Source organism: Oncorhynchus clarkii, chromosome 9 (assembly GCF_045791955.1).
Source record: "Oncorhynchus clarkii lewisi isolate Uvic-CL-2024 chromosome 9, UVic_Ocla_1.0, whole genome shotgun sequence".
In the NCBI taxonomy this organism is placed as follows: Eukaryota; Metazoa; Chordata; class Actinopteri; order Salmoniformes; family Salmonidae; genus Oncorhynchus; species Oncorhynchus clarkii.
Genome location: NC_092155.1, coordinates 54267549 through 54284706, shown reverse-complemented (window position 1 = coordinate 54284706; position 17158 = coordinate 54267549). Strand labels below are relative to the sequence as shown.

At 41.6% G+C, this 17158-nt stretch overlaps 2 protein-coding genes across 2 annotated transcripts in view; one reads left to right on the top strand and one right to left on the bottom strand.

The window, feature by feature from the left end:
* LOC139416560 (transmembrane and coiled-coil domains 4) overlaps nucleotides 1–9786 on the top strand; it is a 37729-nt gene extending 27943 nt beyond the window's left edge. The window contains exon 15 of the mRNA XM_071165323.1: nucleotides 9439–9786. Coding sequence (XP_071021424.1) covers nucleotides 9439–9476 — 38 coding nt within the window. The 3' untranslated portion in view covers nucleotides 9477–9786. The remainder of the gene's footprint in view (nucleotides 1–9438) is intronic.
* Nucleotides 9787–13607: 3821 nt separating this feature from the next.
* Nucleotides 13608–16246, bottom strand: LOC139416558 (suppressor of IKBKE 1). Its single transcript, XM_071165321.1, has 6 exons — nucleotides 16186–16246; nucleotides 15774–15947; nucleotides 15558–15663; nucleotides 15226–15368; nucleotides 14990–15103; nucleotides 13608–14878 (listed from the first exon to the last, which is right to left on the bottom strand). Exons 2-6 carry the CDS (start codon nucleotides 15930–15932, stop codon nucleotides 14759–14761), a joined length of 642 nt encoding a protein of 213 aa, XP_071021422.1. The 5' UTR covers nucleotides 15933–15947; nucleotides 16186–16246; the 3' UTR covers nucleotides 13608–14758.
* Between the last annotated feature and the right edge of the window lie 912 nt (nucleotides 16247–17158).

Genomic DNA, 17158 nt, shown 5'->3' with positions numbered 1-17158 from the left:
TGCAAATTCTGTACCACAGCAAGGAGGCAGTGTGTGCTTTATACACTCTACATCTTGTAGAGTTGTACAGTTTCATTTAATAGCCAGTGCTTGTTGTGACATTCTGCATTATTTCTGTGAAAAAAGTTGGAATTGTATTGACTCATATTTTCTTTGTAGAGCATTTCTGGTATATATATAATTGTGAAATTGTGTACTATTCAATTCTGTAGGTATATGTGGTTTATCATATTTATTTCACTTACTTATTTAATAATAGCATAAAGCTTCATTTTTCACAGAACTACTAATAGCTTTTTGTCCCTCAATGTTAACATCTTAACAATAGACTAAGTAAAAGTCAAGGATGTCAAGAACATTGTGTTTCAGACAATTATGCAGATTCTCTGACACCGTTTACAATTGATTCTAAGACAAGGTAAATTAGTCGGCTTATTCGGAGGGCACTTGAATGCTAATGAGTACAAAATGTGCTTCCATGGAAGTGTTTTGCATCCGCACAAATTAATGCCGGTTTTGCATTGTTGATGTATCTTTCAGTTCACTCTATAATATAACACATCATAATCATATGTTTTAAAGGTAGATTAAGTTATATGATTTAGATGCACAAAGAAAACAGTATAGTGGGTCAATTACCGCAACAATAAGAGCGTTGAAGCGCGAGGCTAAACTTCTCCGCTGTTTTGCTCCCGTAACTACCACGTTGTAACAGTGTGAAGCGAATCCCTGCATATATGCAGATGTGACTCTGTGAGAGCGAACTATTGCATCTTGCTGCTCGTGGCAACGTAATTTTGTCTTCCTTCAAAAACCTAAATTATCCTTATTTTACCTCAATTATCCTCATTGTCCTTTATTTTATTTAATAAACACAGATTTTCCTGTTCAGGCACGTAGAATTTATATGAGTAAGTATGGAAGGGTCGACCCACAGAAATAAATAAGTCTGGATGGAGATCAGTGCAAATGATGGGCAACCAAAAAAAGACAGTTCGTCGCTGACATGTGGCTACTGCTCCTGTGAGGAAAAGAGTGAAGATAAAATGGAGTCCGTTTTCATTTGGATTTACATCTCAGTACATTATACAGTAACATTAATGCACGATATGGTCTTGAATATTGGTCCAATATACTATGCATTTGTACCACATCTTCAATACGAAATGTGCAAAGATTCTTATATTGACCTTGATGTTTCTCTGAAGTAGATATGCTTGGGCCAATGAAAAAAATGTAATCTAGGCTATGTAGTTGATTTTAAAAAACAGATGGATTCCCGAAGTGGTTATGAATTTTTTTATGTAGATCATTGACCCCACGAGTGACTTTGGGCAGGAGGAGCCCGCATCTCAAAGAACATCTCAAACTACTAGAACACCCATACATACCCAAGAAGACAGTGACCAAAACATTACCCATACTAAAAATGCTAAACATTTGAGAAAATGTACATTTTCTCTCATGTTCAACTAACAGGAAGTCTGTAAAGAACAACTGAGTGGACGGGGAGCTCAACTTGACTGGCGGTTCTTTGAAAATGACTACTAATTATATTTGCTAGCATGCTACAGTCAAATTTTGGCACCAGTAGACCACGCCCCTCTGCAAACAGCCTTCTGTGATGTTGGCTACAAGGCCGTGCTTATTTAAATTAGGTAAGAGAATAATTAGTTACCATTGGTGTATTAAAATTATGATGTCACAAAAAGTCCTTAATAATCCCACTTCCATCCCCCTTCTGAATCCAATTGTTTAAGATGGGGAAGGGGACCAGTAACTTTATGATCAATCTTTATCAATATAAAAGCAACAGTCATTTTTCATACTTTGTTCTTTGGTTTCATCCAAACATAATTCAAATTTCATAAAAAACATGATTTTGACTATTCAGGACCTTTAAGCATTGTTGTGGACTTAATTTGGTTGTTTTTCGATAAAACAAAGTGTGATTTTAATAGTGAAAACCTGAAAAAACTAGGACAACTCGGAGACCTGTGGGAAAAAAACAGGGAAAATGCCCCACCCCACCCCATATCTAAAGACACAACCTTAAAATAAAAAAATATATATTTACGGTGACCGCACTGCAGTTTCCCCCAGTGGGTCACGACCCCGACATTGAATACCACTGCTGTCAGTTGTCTATGGATATGATATTACAGCAATCCATGATTTGGTTTTGTTGTCCACTGTTTCAAATGCAAACTTTTTTGCATTTGTGGCACAAATCCAAAGCAAGTCAATGGTACCTATATTAGCATTTTCACAGTTCATGTCAAAATTATCCTAAAGTATATACAAATGTATTGTGTAACTCAATCATGTCACTTATAGATAATTTGGATATGAATTGTGAAAATGTTAATATAGGTACCATTGACTTGCACTGGATTTGAGCCACAAATGCTAAAACGTTAGCATTTGAAAGAGTGTCTAGGTAAAAATCTAATCAAATTTTATTGGTCATATACACATTTTAAGCAGATGTTATTGTGGGTGTAGCGAAATGCTTATGTTTTTAGCTCGGCAGTGCAGTAATATCTAACAATTTCCCAACATATACCCAATACACACAAATCTAAGTAAAGGAATGGAATTAAGAATATATAAATATATGGATGAGCAATGTCAGAGCAGTATAGACTAAGATACAGTAGAATAGTATAGAATTCAGTATATACATATGAGATGAGTATTGCAAGATATGTTAACATTATGACAAGTGACTAGTGTCTTCCATTTATTAAAGTGGCCAGCGAATTCAAGTCTATGTATGTAGGCAGCAGCCTCTATGTGCTAGTGATGGCTATTTAACAGTTTGATGGCCTTGAGATAGCTGTTTTTCAATCTCTCTGTCCCAGCTTTGATGCACCTGTACTGGCCTCGCCTTCTGGATGATAGCGGGGTGAACAGGCTGTGGCTGGGGTGGTTGTTGTCCTTGATGATCTTTTAAGCTCCCTGTGACATCGGGTGCTGTAGGTGTCCTGGAGGGCAGGTTATTTGCCCCCGGTGATGCGTTGGTCAGCCCTGCAGTTTTGGGCGGTGCAGTTGCCATACCAAGCGGTGATACAGCCAGACAGAATGCTCTCAATTGTGCATCTGTAAAAGTTTGTGAGGGTTTAAGGTGGCAAGCCAAATTCAGGCGCTGTTGCGCCTTCTTCACCAGGCTGTCTGTGTGGGTGGACCATTTGAGTTTGTCAGTGATGTGTAGGCCGAGGAACTTGAAGTTTCCACCTTCTCCACTGCGGTCCCGTCGATATGGATAGGGGTGTGCTCACTATGCTGTTTCCTGAATCATTTCCATGATCATCTCCTTAGTTTTGTTGAGTGAGAGGTTATTTTCCTGACACCACACTCCCAGAGCCCTCACCTTCTCCCTGTAGGCTGTCTCGTCATTGTTGGTAATCAAGCCTACTACTGTTGTGTTGTCTGCAAACTTGATGATTGAGTTGGAGGCATTCTTGGCAATGCAGTCATGGGTGAACAAGGAGTACAGGAGGGGGCTGAGCACGCACCCTTGTGGAGCCCCAGTGTTGAGGATCAGCGAAGTGGAGGTGTTGTTTCCTACCTTCACCAACTGGTGGCGGCCTGTTAGAAAGTCCAGATCCAAGTTGCACAGGGCGGGGTTCAGACCCAGAGGGCCTCGAGCTTAATGATGAGCTTGGAGGGTAGTATGGTGTTAAATACTGAGCTATAGTCAATGAACAGCATTCTTACATAGGTATTCCTATTGTCCAGATAGGATAGGGCAGTGTGCAGTGTGATGGCGATTTCATCGTCTGTGGATCTATTGGGGCGGTAAACAAATTGAACTGTCTGCACATGCTCTGAGGACGCGGCTAGGGATGCCGTCTTGAGCCAGCTCGTGGAAGCCCAACGAAGCTTTGGAAGCCCAACGAGGCACCCCTGGTTACCTCGGCGATAGCACCCGGACCCGATGTCACCAACCAAAACTCCCTGATGCTTCTTTTGGTGGTGTCTGTGTTCTGTAAGGGTTGACGCTGGTAGAGACAAGAAGCTGGTACAGGGAGTGAACATTTAATGTTGATGGACATGGAACATGACAGGACAGCGTCTGGACATAAACACATAACGACATTAAATGCAGACACAGGGAACAGTTATAGACCGGGCAATCAACAAAGGGAAGGAGTCCAGGTGAGTCCAATGAGCGTTGCTGCTCGTAATGATGGTGACAGATGTGCGTAATGAAGGACAGCCTGGCATCCTCGAGCACCAGAGAGGGAGAGCGGGAGAAGGCGTGACACAAATAGTTTCATGTTTAATTAGTTGTACGGGATACGTATTGTATACATCATCCAACGAAATCCTTACTTTCAGATTCCTTATCGGCTATGCAACAACAATAAGAATCAGTTCAAATGTTCAGCAGTCCGATGGCTTGTAGATAGAAACGGTCTGAGCCTGTTGGTATCAGATCTAATGCTCCGATAGTCTGCCGGACGGTAAGGGAGCGAACAGCTCGTGGCTGAGGTGTGTGGGGTCCTTGATGATGCTGTGTGCCTTCAAGCACCGTTTCGAGTTGATGTCCTGGATGGGTGGAAGCACAGTCCCAGTGATGTACTGGGCCATCTTTATCACCCGCTGGAGGTCCTTGCTGTCATGGACAGAGCAATTCCCGTACCAGGCCGTGATGCAACTGGTCAGGACGCTCTCGATGGTGCACTAGTAGTATTTGGAGATGACCCGGGGCGGAATGGCAAATTTCTTCAGCCGCCTTAGGAAGTAAGGACACTGTTGCGCCCTCTTGACAAGAGTGGGGGTGTTGTTGGTCCATGACAAGTCCTCGGAGATGTGGACGCTGAGACCCGTGACTCTGAGACCCGTGACTCTGAGACCCGTGATGTGGACCTAAAACCCGTGACTCTCTCTACTACAGTCCCATTGATGTGGATCGGGGCATGTTCCCTCCTCTGCATCCTGAAGTCAACAATCAACTCATTTGTTTGCTGACATTGAGGGAGAGGTTGTTGTCATGACACCACAATGCCAGTTCACTTTCCACCTCCATATATGCTGACTTGTTGTTGCTGGTTATCAGGTCTACAACCGTGATGTTGTCAGCAAACTTGATGATGGAGTTGGTGTCATGCAAATACACTCAGTCGTGGGTGAACAGGGAGTACAGCAGAGGACTGAAGACTCACCCCTGGGGGGCCCCTGTGCTAAGAGGGGGTGTTGTTTCCAATCTTCAAAACTAGTGGTTTACCTATCAGGAAGTCCAGGGTCCAGTTGCAGAGGGTGGTGTCCAGACCCAGGGCTCTAAGCTTGGTGTCGATCTTGGAGGGAAAAATAGTGTTGAATGCTGAACTGTAGTCAATGAACAGCACTCTCACATAGATGTTCCTCTTCTCCACATGTGCTACAGCTGTGTGAATAGCGATGGAAATGGCATCTTCTGTGGATCTGTTGGAGTGGTAGGCAAATTGGAGTGGGTCCAGTGTGCCTGGCAAACTGGACTTGATGTGGGCCATGACCAGCACTTAATGATGGCCGAGGTGAGCGCAACAGGGCGATACTCATTTGGGCATGTCACTTTGTCTTTCTTGGGCACTGTGACGATGGTGGTCTCCTTAAAGAAGGTAGGGACTACAATTCACTATTCTCTGTATTGGTGCTTGTAGGCAGGGAGTAGGAACAGAGAGACATGATCTGATTGGCCAAAGTGGGGGCGGGGGATGGCTTTGTACGCGTTGCAGATGTTTGCGTATGAATGGTCAAGCACGGCAGATCCTTTTGTGGGGAAAGATACATGTTGGTGATATTTTAGGAACATTTGTTTTAGACGGGCTTGGTTAAAGTCACCCGCAACGGAAAAGACTGTTTCTGAGTGAGAGGATTCTTGCATGCAAAGGATCTTGTACAGCTTGTGAGTGCCGCCTTGTTGTTTGCTTGTGGTGTTATGTACACAGCTGTGATAATAACACGTCAATTCCCTCTACATATAGTGGGGTCGGCATTTTAGCATCAGAAACTCCAGGTTGGGTGAACAGGAGCTCGCAATGCCTTCAACTTCGGTACACCAGGAATTGTTTATGAAACATAACCCCCCCCTACTCTTACCAGAAGACGCCGTTCGATCCATTCAGGAATATGGAGAAGTGTATTGACATTCATATTGCACTGTACAGCCTTACCTAAGGATTGTGGATCAGTGAAATGGGGTATCAGTCTACTCAGTACCCAAGTGCTTTTTTTCCAATGTCCTCAGAGTTATCAGACATACATTTTTTGGTACAAGCGAAGACCCAATCGGCGTTCGATAGATTGGTGGTGCAGTCCGGTAAGACAGTTTGCTCATAGTTCAATGGCTGTGATTTGAGTCGTATTTGCTCCCGATGTACATCTTTTTTTTTTAAGTGTGCCAGTGGACGTTTTGTAAGTATGCTTTAGTAAGAAGTGTTGGGATCAGGTACAACTATGTTTACCCACCCCCTCAATGAATATTTATGATAAATTCCCCCCCACTTCTCACCTGAATGGATTTTTTTATTTGAAGTGGTTGGGCAAAGGCGAAAATTGGAGTTGAGAGTTACCTTTTAATGTCACCACCAATGCACATCAAATAGGTTACATAATGAAAGCATTGCATAGTGCCAGAGTATTCTACCTTATTTTACACCTCTTGGTGGTAGGAGCTCCCATCTGGTGTGCAAAGTAGAGAGAGCACTGGAGTAGGAACCCACAGCATGTAGATGGGGTGCCGTCATATTTATCCGGGATGGACAAACGGGCATTGCTGACCTAGGCAGGTTGCTGGTGTGCTGGGTCGACTGGTGGTAGAGTATCCTCCGCTAGTTGAAGGCAACCCCTCTCGGGTATGTTCGAGACGTTGAACACTGCGAATAACCTCTTCCATAACCATCCCCAGCTGGTCGTGGTGTTGACGAAGTAACGCTCCCTGCTCGTTGACCATCTGGGAGATGTTATGATTTGCTGCTGCTTCTTCCATTTTGTGAGGCAGTATTCTGTTATGTAGACGCTGAGAGTCGAGAAGCAGGTGGTAAGTTTAATATAACATGGAACGATACAACGTAGGTGTAGCGTCTAGACATGAAAAACAGAAACAATACTGTCTGGGGAAAGAGCCTAAGGGAGTGCCAGATAAAGGGGAGGTAATGAGTGAGGTAAGAGTGAGGTAATGGAGTCCAGGTGTGCCTAATGATGAAGTGCAGGTGCACGTAATGATGAATGCCAGGTGCGCGTAATGATGGTTCCCAGGACCAGTGGTTAGTAAACCGGCGACATCGAACGGGTGGAGCGGAGGAGAGGGAGTAGACAGGGCAGATTTATGTCATCTTGTCTTCAGGAGATTTTATTATCTATTTACTTTATTTAGTCCGATCAGTGGAACAATGTGCTAAAATATAGGGTATTTAGTGTGCTTGTCAGCAAGAACACTGCTCTTATTCTCCACACGTATTTTATTATTCAATTTCTACACAATTTTGCCAGTGTAATCACATATTTGAAATCTGATATGCCTACTTGAGTCTTTGAAAATGAATTATGAGGCTATGTATTTTTGCAGCCATTCATGGACAGTTTTGTATAAGTCATACAAAAAAGCATTGGATATTGACTACTCCAGGCCTCAAATATAATTTGCCATTTTAATATTGTACACATGCTAGGCATAGATGGTAGGGGGACTCACAACTCATAAACACATCATATTTTCTCTATATAGAGTAAGATGATGGCAAGGACCTTCAACTTGTAGGCATAAACCAAAAAGAAAGGAGGACCAAGGCACTCTTCATACAATTAATTATACAATGGGTGTGTCTAATCCTGAATGCTGATTGGTTAAAACTGCATTCCAGCTGGTGTCTATTACCCAAATTACCACCCGCTAAATCTCACATTTATTTTGGACTAACATTTAGTTTTCAACAGCAAAGATTTGTATAATTCTTGCTGTCTGTCTCTCCAACATTTGCAACATTGTTTCAATATTCAAATTCGATCTCCAGCTTGTCCATAATAATGAACGTGTCGGGATGAGACAGACAGGCAGGCAGCTTTTTCAGCCAGTCGAAATCATGAATCAGCATCATTATTTATGGATATATACAGTGCATTCGGAAAGTATTCAGACCCCTTGACTTTTTCCACATTTTGTTAAGTTACAGCCTTATTGACGAGGGAGCACTTTTTATACGCCTGGATTTTCTGAACGTTAACACTAGAAGCGTATTACCTAAAATGTATCAATTGAAAGTGTGGGTTCACAGCTCCAATGCAGATGCGTTGGTCATTACTGAGACGTGGTTAAGAAAGAGTGTTTTGAACAGTGATGTAAACCTCTCTGGTTATAACCTTTTTCAGCAAGACAGATCTTCCAAAAGGGGTGGAGTGGCAATCTTTACCAAGGAACACCTTCAGTGCTCGGTTGTCTCCACCAAGTCTGTCCCCAAACAATTTGATTAGCTGGTTTTAAGCATTAAACTTTTAAAAAGCTCTTTGTTCACTGTTGCTGGGTGTTATCGTCCACCATCAGCACTGGCCTGTATCCTAAATGCCCTAAGCTCTCTCCTGGCCCCTCACACTAAGTCTGAATTTGTCCTGCTAGGTGACTTAAACTGGGATGTGCTTAAACCACCTGACCAAGTCCTAAAGCAATGGGACTATATACTGTAAATCTTTCTCAGATTATTACCAATCCCACAAGGTATGACTCCAAATACCCAGAAAAGGCTACTCTCCTCGATGTTATTCTCACAAATAATCCTGATAGGTATCAGTCTGGTGTTTTCTGTAATTACCTTAGTGATCACTGTTTTACAGCCTGTGTTCGTAATGGCTGCTCAGTGAAACGACCTGTCCTGATTTGTCATAGACGCTTGCTGAAAAAACGTGAATGAGCATGCCTTTCGTCATGACCTGGCCTCTGTAAATTGGTAAAGACGCTTGAACCTTCTTTTTTATTTTTTATTTTCAGTGGTATTGTTAACAACCATGCCCCCATAAAGAAAATGATCATTAAAAACAGGTTCAGCCCCTGGTTCAACCGTGATCTGGCAGAGTTACTCCACCTCAAGAATTCCATTTGGCGAAAGGCACACACATACTCAGGCTGACTGGCTCTCGTTCAGACAAATGAGAAATAAGTGCACTCAGGCTATCCGGTAGGCCAAAGTTAGTTACTTTAAGGAGCAGTTCTCTCTCTGTGGGTCTAACCCCAAGAAGTTCTGGAAAACAGTTAAAGACCTGGAGAATAAACCCTCCTCCTCACAGCTGCCCATGTCCCTTAATGTTGATGATGTGGTTGTTACTGACAAGGAGCACATGGAGATCTTTAATCACCACTTTATTAAGTCAGGATTTCTATTTGACTCAGCCATACCTACTTGCCGTCTAACATTTCTTAATCTCCCACACCTTCTCTTTTTCCCCTGCCCTGCTACAAAGTTTCTCCCTGCAGGCGGTCACTGACTCCGAGGTGCTAAAGGAGGTGGCTCCTCTTCCTGTTCGGGTGGCGCTCGGCGGTCGTCGTCACCGGCCTACTAGCTGCCACCGATCCCTTTTCCCTTTTCTGTTGGTTTTGTCTGATTTGTTTCACCTGTTTCTTGTTTAGATTTTGAGTTGGGCTATTTAAGCCGGTAGGCCCACCTGCTCTTTGTGCGGGCTTGATTATTTTCCCCACTGTGTTGATGTGTGGTAGTGCGTGTTGTTTAGTTACCTGTTTTGGGCATTTGTTTATTACGCCCAGTTTCGTGGAGAGTACTATTTTCCCCTGTGTGTAATAAAGCGCTATTCTGAACTTTCTGCCTCCTGCACCTGACTCCGCACCCACTACGCCTAGTGTGTTACAGCTCCTTAAACTAGAACCCCAAAAAACATCTGGGTCAGATGGTTTAGAAACTTTCTTCTTTAAGGTTGCTGCCCCTATCATCGCCAAGCCTCTGGGGCGGCAGGGCAGCCTAGTGGTTAGAGCGGTGGACTTGTAACCGGAAGGTTGCAAGTTCAAATCCCGAGCTGAACAAGTCATTCTGTTGGTCTGCCCCTGAACAGGCAGTTAACTCACTGTTCCTAGGCTGTAATTGAAAATAAGAATTTGTTCTTAACTGACTTGCCTAGTTAAAGGTAAAATAAAAAAATTAAATAAAAGCCTGTCACTGACCTTTTTAACATGTCTCTCCTCTCTGGGGAGGTTCCTATTGCTTGGTAGGCAGCCAGACAGCCTCCTTTATTTAATTAAAGGGGAGATTAAGCTGATCCTAACTGTTATAGGCCAATTTCTATTTTGCCTTGTTTATCAAAAGTGTTGGAAAAACTTGTCAATAATAAACTGACTGGATTTCTTGATGTCTATAGTATTCTCTCTGGTGTGCAATCTGGTTTCCACTCAGGTTATGGATGTGTCACTGCAACCTTAAAGGTCTTAAATGATGTCACCATTGCCCTTGATTCTAAGCAATGTTGTGCTGCTATTTTTATTGACTTGGCCAAAGCTTTAGATACGGTAGACTATTCCATTCTTGTGGGCCGGCTATATTGGTGTCGCTGAGGGGTCTTTGGCCTGGTTTGCTAACTACCTTTCTCAAAGATTGCAGTGATAAAGTCTTATACTCCCCTGGCACCTCCCTGGATTTTGTGTGAACGCTCTACAACAAAGCTTTCTTAGTGTCCAAGAAGCTTGTTCTGAACACCTCTAAAACAAAGGTAATGTGGTTTGGTAAGAAGAATGCCCCTCTCCCCACCTCATACAATTACTTGGGAGTATGGCTAGATGGTACACTGTCCTTCTCTCAGGACATAAATCTAGACTTGGTTTCCTCTATCGTAATCACTCCTCTTTCACCCGAGCTGCCAAACTAACCCTGATTCAGATGACCATCCTACCCATGCTAGATTACAGAGATGTAATTTATAGATCGGCAGGTATGGGTGCTCTCGAGAGGCTAGATGTTCTTTACCATTTGGCCATCAGATTTGCCACCAATGCTCCATATAGGACACCACTGCACTCTATACTCCTCTGTAAACTGGTCATCTCTGTATACCCGTCGCAAGACCCTCTGGTTGATTCTTATTTATAAAACCCTCTTAGGCCTCACTCCCCCCTATCTGAGATACCTACTGCATCATCCACGTACAACACTCGTTCCGCCAGTCACATTCTGTTAAAGGTCCCCAAAGAACACAAATCCCTGGGTCGCTCCTCTTTTCAGTTCGCTGCAGCTAGCGACTGGAACAAGTTGCAAAAAACACTCAAACTGGACAGTTTTATCTCCATCTCTTCATTCAAGACTCAATCATGGACACTCTTACTGACAGTTGTGGCTGCTTCACCTGATGTATTGTTGTCTCTACCTTCTTGCCCTTTGTGCTGTTGTCTTTGCCCAATAATGTTTGTACCATGTTGTGTTTCTACTACGCTGTGTTGTCTGTCATGTGTTGCTGCCTTGCTATGTTGTTGTCTTAGGTCTCTCTTTATGTAGTGTTGTGGTGTCTTTCTTGTCATGATGTATGTTTTGTCCTCTATTTTTATTTTTGATCCCAGCCCCCATCCCCACAGGGTCCCTTTTAGTAGGCTGTCATTGTAAGTAAGAATATGTTCATAACTGACTTGCCTAGTTAAATAAAGGTTAAATAAAATAAAAATATTCCAAATAAATGTCACTAGAAAACAGCTTAAACAAATGCAGCTACTTTGTTGTTATTCTAGCTGCACTGTTTGACGTAAGTTAGCCGTATTTGGCTAGCTAGCAAGCAAGGGATAAGAATGTTGACAGCCAGTATGGCATGATTGGGTCGTGTCCATAGATACAAAACAAAAAGACTTAAAGACTGGGTCGCGTCTCTGGCAACCGAACCAATAGAACGAACTTCCAGCCAGTTTGTGTAGCAACCCTAGATTTATGTCTGGACTATATCTTGTGGGATGAAATAGTATGAATATATTCATCAAAATATATTTTTTATGAAAATATGTAAATCATTATTTTAATATTGGTAACCCATTGTATAAAAGTTACAATGCCCTCGATGCCGGTGTTTGGAGGATATATTGGCATGGTTTGCCGGCCCAAGAGAACAACACCCATGCCAATATATCCCTCAAACACCGGCATCTCTGGCATTATCACTTAATTAAAATGTATTTATTTGTATAACTACCTGAATATTGATACTCATTAAAAAAAATTGAAGGTTGAGTGATTTTGAGAAATTAATTGTTATAACAACATTATAACATTAGAATTGTTATAACAACGTTATAATTAGGTGCTAATGCCAGAGATGCATTTTTAAACACCCAGCACTTGGGAAACATTGATCAGGCGTGGCCAACACTCCTGTAGCATAAGCAGGATTTTCTTCCGGACGTATTTTAAAAAATTCACCCAAATTACAAAATGTTTGTGTCCTTACCTTGAAAGCAGTCTATGGACAAGGAGACTGCAATCTATATTTGGTTACCCACTGCCATCAACCATTAATATTAGTATTTCCTGTGCAGAGCCTTTGTGTAGTGGTAACACTCTCCGACACATGTTGCATACAACTTTCCACATGAGAACAGAAATCAATCACGGCTTCAAACCTTCCACTGTTTTTCCCATTAGTGTGTCTCCATCGAACGTCAAACAACCTAAAAATTATGTAAAATAAATATGTGCATACTTTAAATTGAATCCCCCAAAAATCACAAAGTAAGAAAGTGATACAATTTTGAGTGTTCATTTAATGTTCAAAGCATTCTGAATACAATTGACCTGTATTCAGATCATAGGCGTAAACCATATAAAAATACATAGAATTGCAGGAAATGAGCTTTAAAACAGTAACATTTTCAGACCCCCCATCTTGGGGTTGTGCCAGGGGGCAATAAAATTATCATAGCAAATCTCACTCCCAAGCTTTCTTCAAAAGTTGGCAGCCCTGGAAATATTAGCTTACTCTTATGCATCTCAACACCCTTTTGGACGACACTGACAGGTAGGTAGCAGCAATATAGTGAGACATGTCATTAGATGTCTGCTACTAGCAAAATATATGGTTATGCACATCCTGCATACTAGCTAATTGACTAGCTGGACTGATAGTGAGTGTAAATTGCTGTGTTACTATAATAGCTATATAATGAGAATAGGATGGCTGGCTACTTACAATACTAGTCTTTAGCAGACCTAGCTAGCTAGCCAGCCAGCAAATCAAGACATGTGCATGCTTTTATTATCTGGCAAAGCAGAACATAGCTAACGTTCTGGAACAAATTGGGTTATTTACCAAGTTTGATGGCACTCTCTGCGAAGCATCAGTTAATCATGCCAGGAAAAAAGCTTACATTTTTTTCTTGCTAAAAATGTCAAACGCAGGCCCTGGATTCTGGAGCCATAACCTAAATCTCACGATAGCTCGTTTTAATTGAAGACATTAAAGCAATGTCTCCATCTAGCGAAAGCCCCGAATTTCAGATCGCCATTACTTTTGAGTGAACTGGGAAATTCAAATAACATTTGTCATCCTGAGTAAAAGGACATTTTCACCAAATCTATTCATCAAGCAAATGCTCCATATCTTGCAATGTCCGCATTTCCTTTTGCTGTAAAAAAATCAAATCAGTAAAATTAGGCATTTGATTAATATTTATTTGACACATCAAATTAATAAATTCACTCATCAAAGCTTTGAAGAAATTACAGCTCACTTTTGCAATAATGGCAAGAAAGTTTCCTGAGATGACAATGTCATATACAATTTGACAACAGTCCGTCAAGCTGTTGGATTGTTAAAAATAAAATTTAAAAAAAGAGCCTCAAATCTAAGTTATGGTCAAACGCTAATGTCAAGAACATGTTACACTCACACACTGACTCATTATGTAAGTATTATACCAGACATGAAAAATATATATATTTCTACACATGAATTACAGACATTAACAAAATATTTCTAATGGTTCTAATGTAGCAGATAATTACATACAGATACAAACTGTTAATCTGCTACAAGCAAGTCAGACTGAAAATTGATTGACTGAATTTCTTACTGTTTTAAAAACTCTGCATTGTTGGTTAAGGGGCCATAAGTAAGCCCATGTGAAAAACGCAATTTGATTTGAAACATTTTGAGACAACAAGATGTCATATCAGGCCCAGGGGAATAAACATCAAGACTTGCAGTTTGACAGCATAACATTTGCTAAACCATGTGGGGAGAGTTGGCATTTGGTTTCCCGTGAATTGACCACATGATTATTTCTACAATGTTTCAAGTACATTTGAACAAATGACTCAAAATGAAAAGCTAGAGACCATGCCATAAAAAGCAAATGTGATTATCTTTGGCCAATGCAAAAGTTCACCCTCTATACTAAAACTGTTGTACAGGAGCTAATCTTTCCTGACAAAAACAGTATTCTCTCTTCTCTGCGCCTTTACAGTGCTTCATTGGACAGCAGGAGCACCTTTGGAAATATATATTAAATGGTAACTAACAACACAAAACATGGACTTTGTCTTAAAGGGAAGGGGTGACCGGTGGTGAAAATGTAATCAACCCTGTCTTGTGGCCCCGGGGAACTGTTCTTCTCCATGAACAATCCAAACTCCTCTCTATGGGAAGTTCGATTGCATACTCCTACTGTCCTCACTCCTCAAAACCCACTGGAGGAGAATGTCAGAGGGGCGGAACCTCTGGCTTTCTCATCCAAAAGCTTTTGAGAAGGAGACGAGGAGAGGAAGCGAGGAGTATGCAACTGAGATCTTCTCTATCGAGTCCATTACTGATTGGTCCCCGGTTCGGCTTCTTCCTCTGTCGCCGATTGGCTGGAGTCTTCCTTCTGTGGCCTCACAGAACTCTTACTAATGGTCAGTAGATCTCGCAGCTCCTTGTTTTCAATCTAAATGCATGAGAATATTGGCCATGGGTTGATAAATAGTATTTTTATTTACCCTGACCCAGAGTCATAGATAATAAAAGTAGTAATTTGCTTGATTTAACCATTTTTTACCTCTAGTTGGGCAAGCCTCTCTCGCACAGAGCAGTAGTGCTGGTCATCCACCTGAACAGCTCTTCTCATCACCTGACCCATCTCGCATATCCGCTCCAGTTGGCTTTGCACTTCCTTCATGATAATACAAATTCAAACAAATAAAACATGACACATAGCTAATTGTTTTTATCATAAATGTGAGCCCATGTCAAATGTTATTACATTCATTCTGAGTAGACAGAAAGGGTGTGTACCTTGGCATGGTCCTCATGAAGGCTAAGAACAGGCTTTGTGTCCAGCTCCTTCTTTTCCATCATAAGCTGTAGCATTTGCTTGCGGTATCTACCCATGATCAATTCTAGCGCATACTGGTGCTCCTCCAAAGACAGCCACAGTTCTGTGGAGATTTAACACATTACCAGACATATCTGTGCCTCAAATATATGACACATACATTGGTGTAATATATTAACAGATTATATTGTTTTTCTCGTGCTGCAAACATTTGACACCAAATGACATTTGACTGAGACAAAGTGGGGTAGCATAAAATATTACAGTGAATAAAACATGAATTGTGTCTTGCCTCGGTTTTCTTGCTGTAGTTCCTTTATTTGGGTATTCTCTTGCGTTAACAGGACGTGAGGCTTGTACTTTGACAACTCCTGTATCTCAGAACTTTCCTCCATGTACTAGGGGAACAGTGAACAGATAAATCCAAGGCTCTCATCTATATGCCATTAAAAAAAAAATACTAGATACGTATTCAGCAAGCTCGAAAGATAGCAGCAACCAAATGTACCTTGTCTGGAAGGGCATTCCCCACCTCTCTCATGCCCTGAACCTTCTGGCTGAGCGCTCCAGACTGCTCGATCAGTCCTTCTGCCGCCGTGTCGTGCTCTTTGAGCCTCTCAAGCAGCGTGCGAGCATCGCCAAGAACCTTTTCCAAAGTGCACGCCATAGCCTTCAGCACTAGCTTGATTACAAACGGAAGACGCAGGTCCTTTTTACATTACATTTGCTAGCTAAATTAGCTAACCAATCATCGAAATAGCTAACCTTAGCTAGTTATAGTGGCAGACCTTTTGTAGATTAGCGGACAGATTAAATCCTTGCTTTACTGATATGCGTCATAGATAAACATGAGTATCGTCAAGTATTTTGTGAAAATTGACCAAAATATCAAGAAATACTTCAAAAACAAACTCTCTGACCTGGAGACCGCTGTTTTCGGAACAAAATGTGACTCATTAGTTTTACATCACTTCCGGTCGTAAGCAGGGTTGCATTCAAGATAGTAACACAGTTTCTAAACCCATACGCGCAACATCCAGGAACGCTTTTGAAATAGACCAACCAGACCAGCCTGCGGTTTGGGGTTAGAGAAGTCACTGAACACCTTTACATACAGACCAATGTCCCGTTATTATTCGGGTACTGAAGTATTCGATTTTTGAGTTGTCATATAAACATCACATCCCGTTTACAATAACCCGAAAAAGTTATCCCAGTTATGAGAAACCCGGATAAGATGCCTGGGATATGCTGATTTTAGACGGGATACTGTGGCATGTAACCATCATATCCCCTTTACCACAGATATTGAGGTTTAGGTATAAGAATATTTGCCTTTAACATTGTTTTTCACGGTCTGCGCAGGCTCAGTTTCGCATATCATAGGTGCGATTGTCAAACAAATCACTTTAAAAAAGTCGGCTACCTGCGCAGTTTGATCCACCATGATTCCATAATAATTTGTGTTGATACTCTGCACTGGACATTATAGCGGAGCCTACTGGCCACTTTCACATCTAATTTAGACATGTTTCTGCTTATAATTTCCAACATTTGGTAGGCCATTTGTTTGTCAACGAAAGTTAGATAAATGCAGCTTCTCTTCTGTCATAACTTGTTGCCCCAGAAAACTATGAAGTAGTTCTCACCTGAATAATGTCTTACATCAATAGAATGAATGAGATTGTAATCTAGTTCAAATAGGTAAAGGTGTCTGTTTCGTTTAGGGACCGGGGATTAAACGCAATAACTCCAAAACAGTGGAAAGATTGGTCCTGTGCAAAATGTCATCAGTTTGACCGGTTTTAATGGGAAAAAAACGGAGAAAACAATAAAAACACGTTTCTGACTTCACTCAGTTCCTCTTGGGTGCATATTTTTGTGGTTGAAATA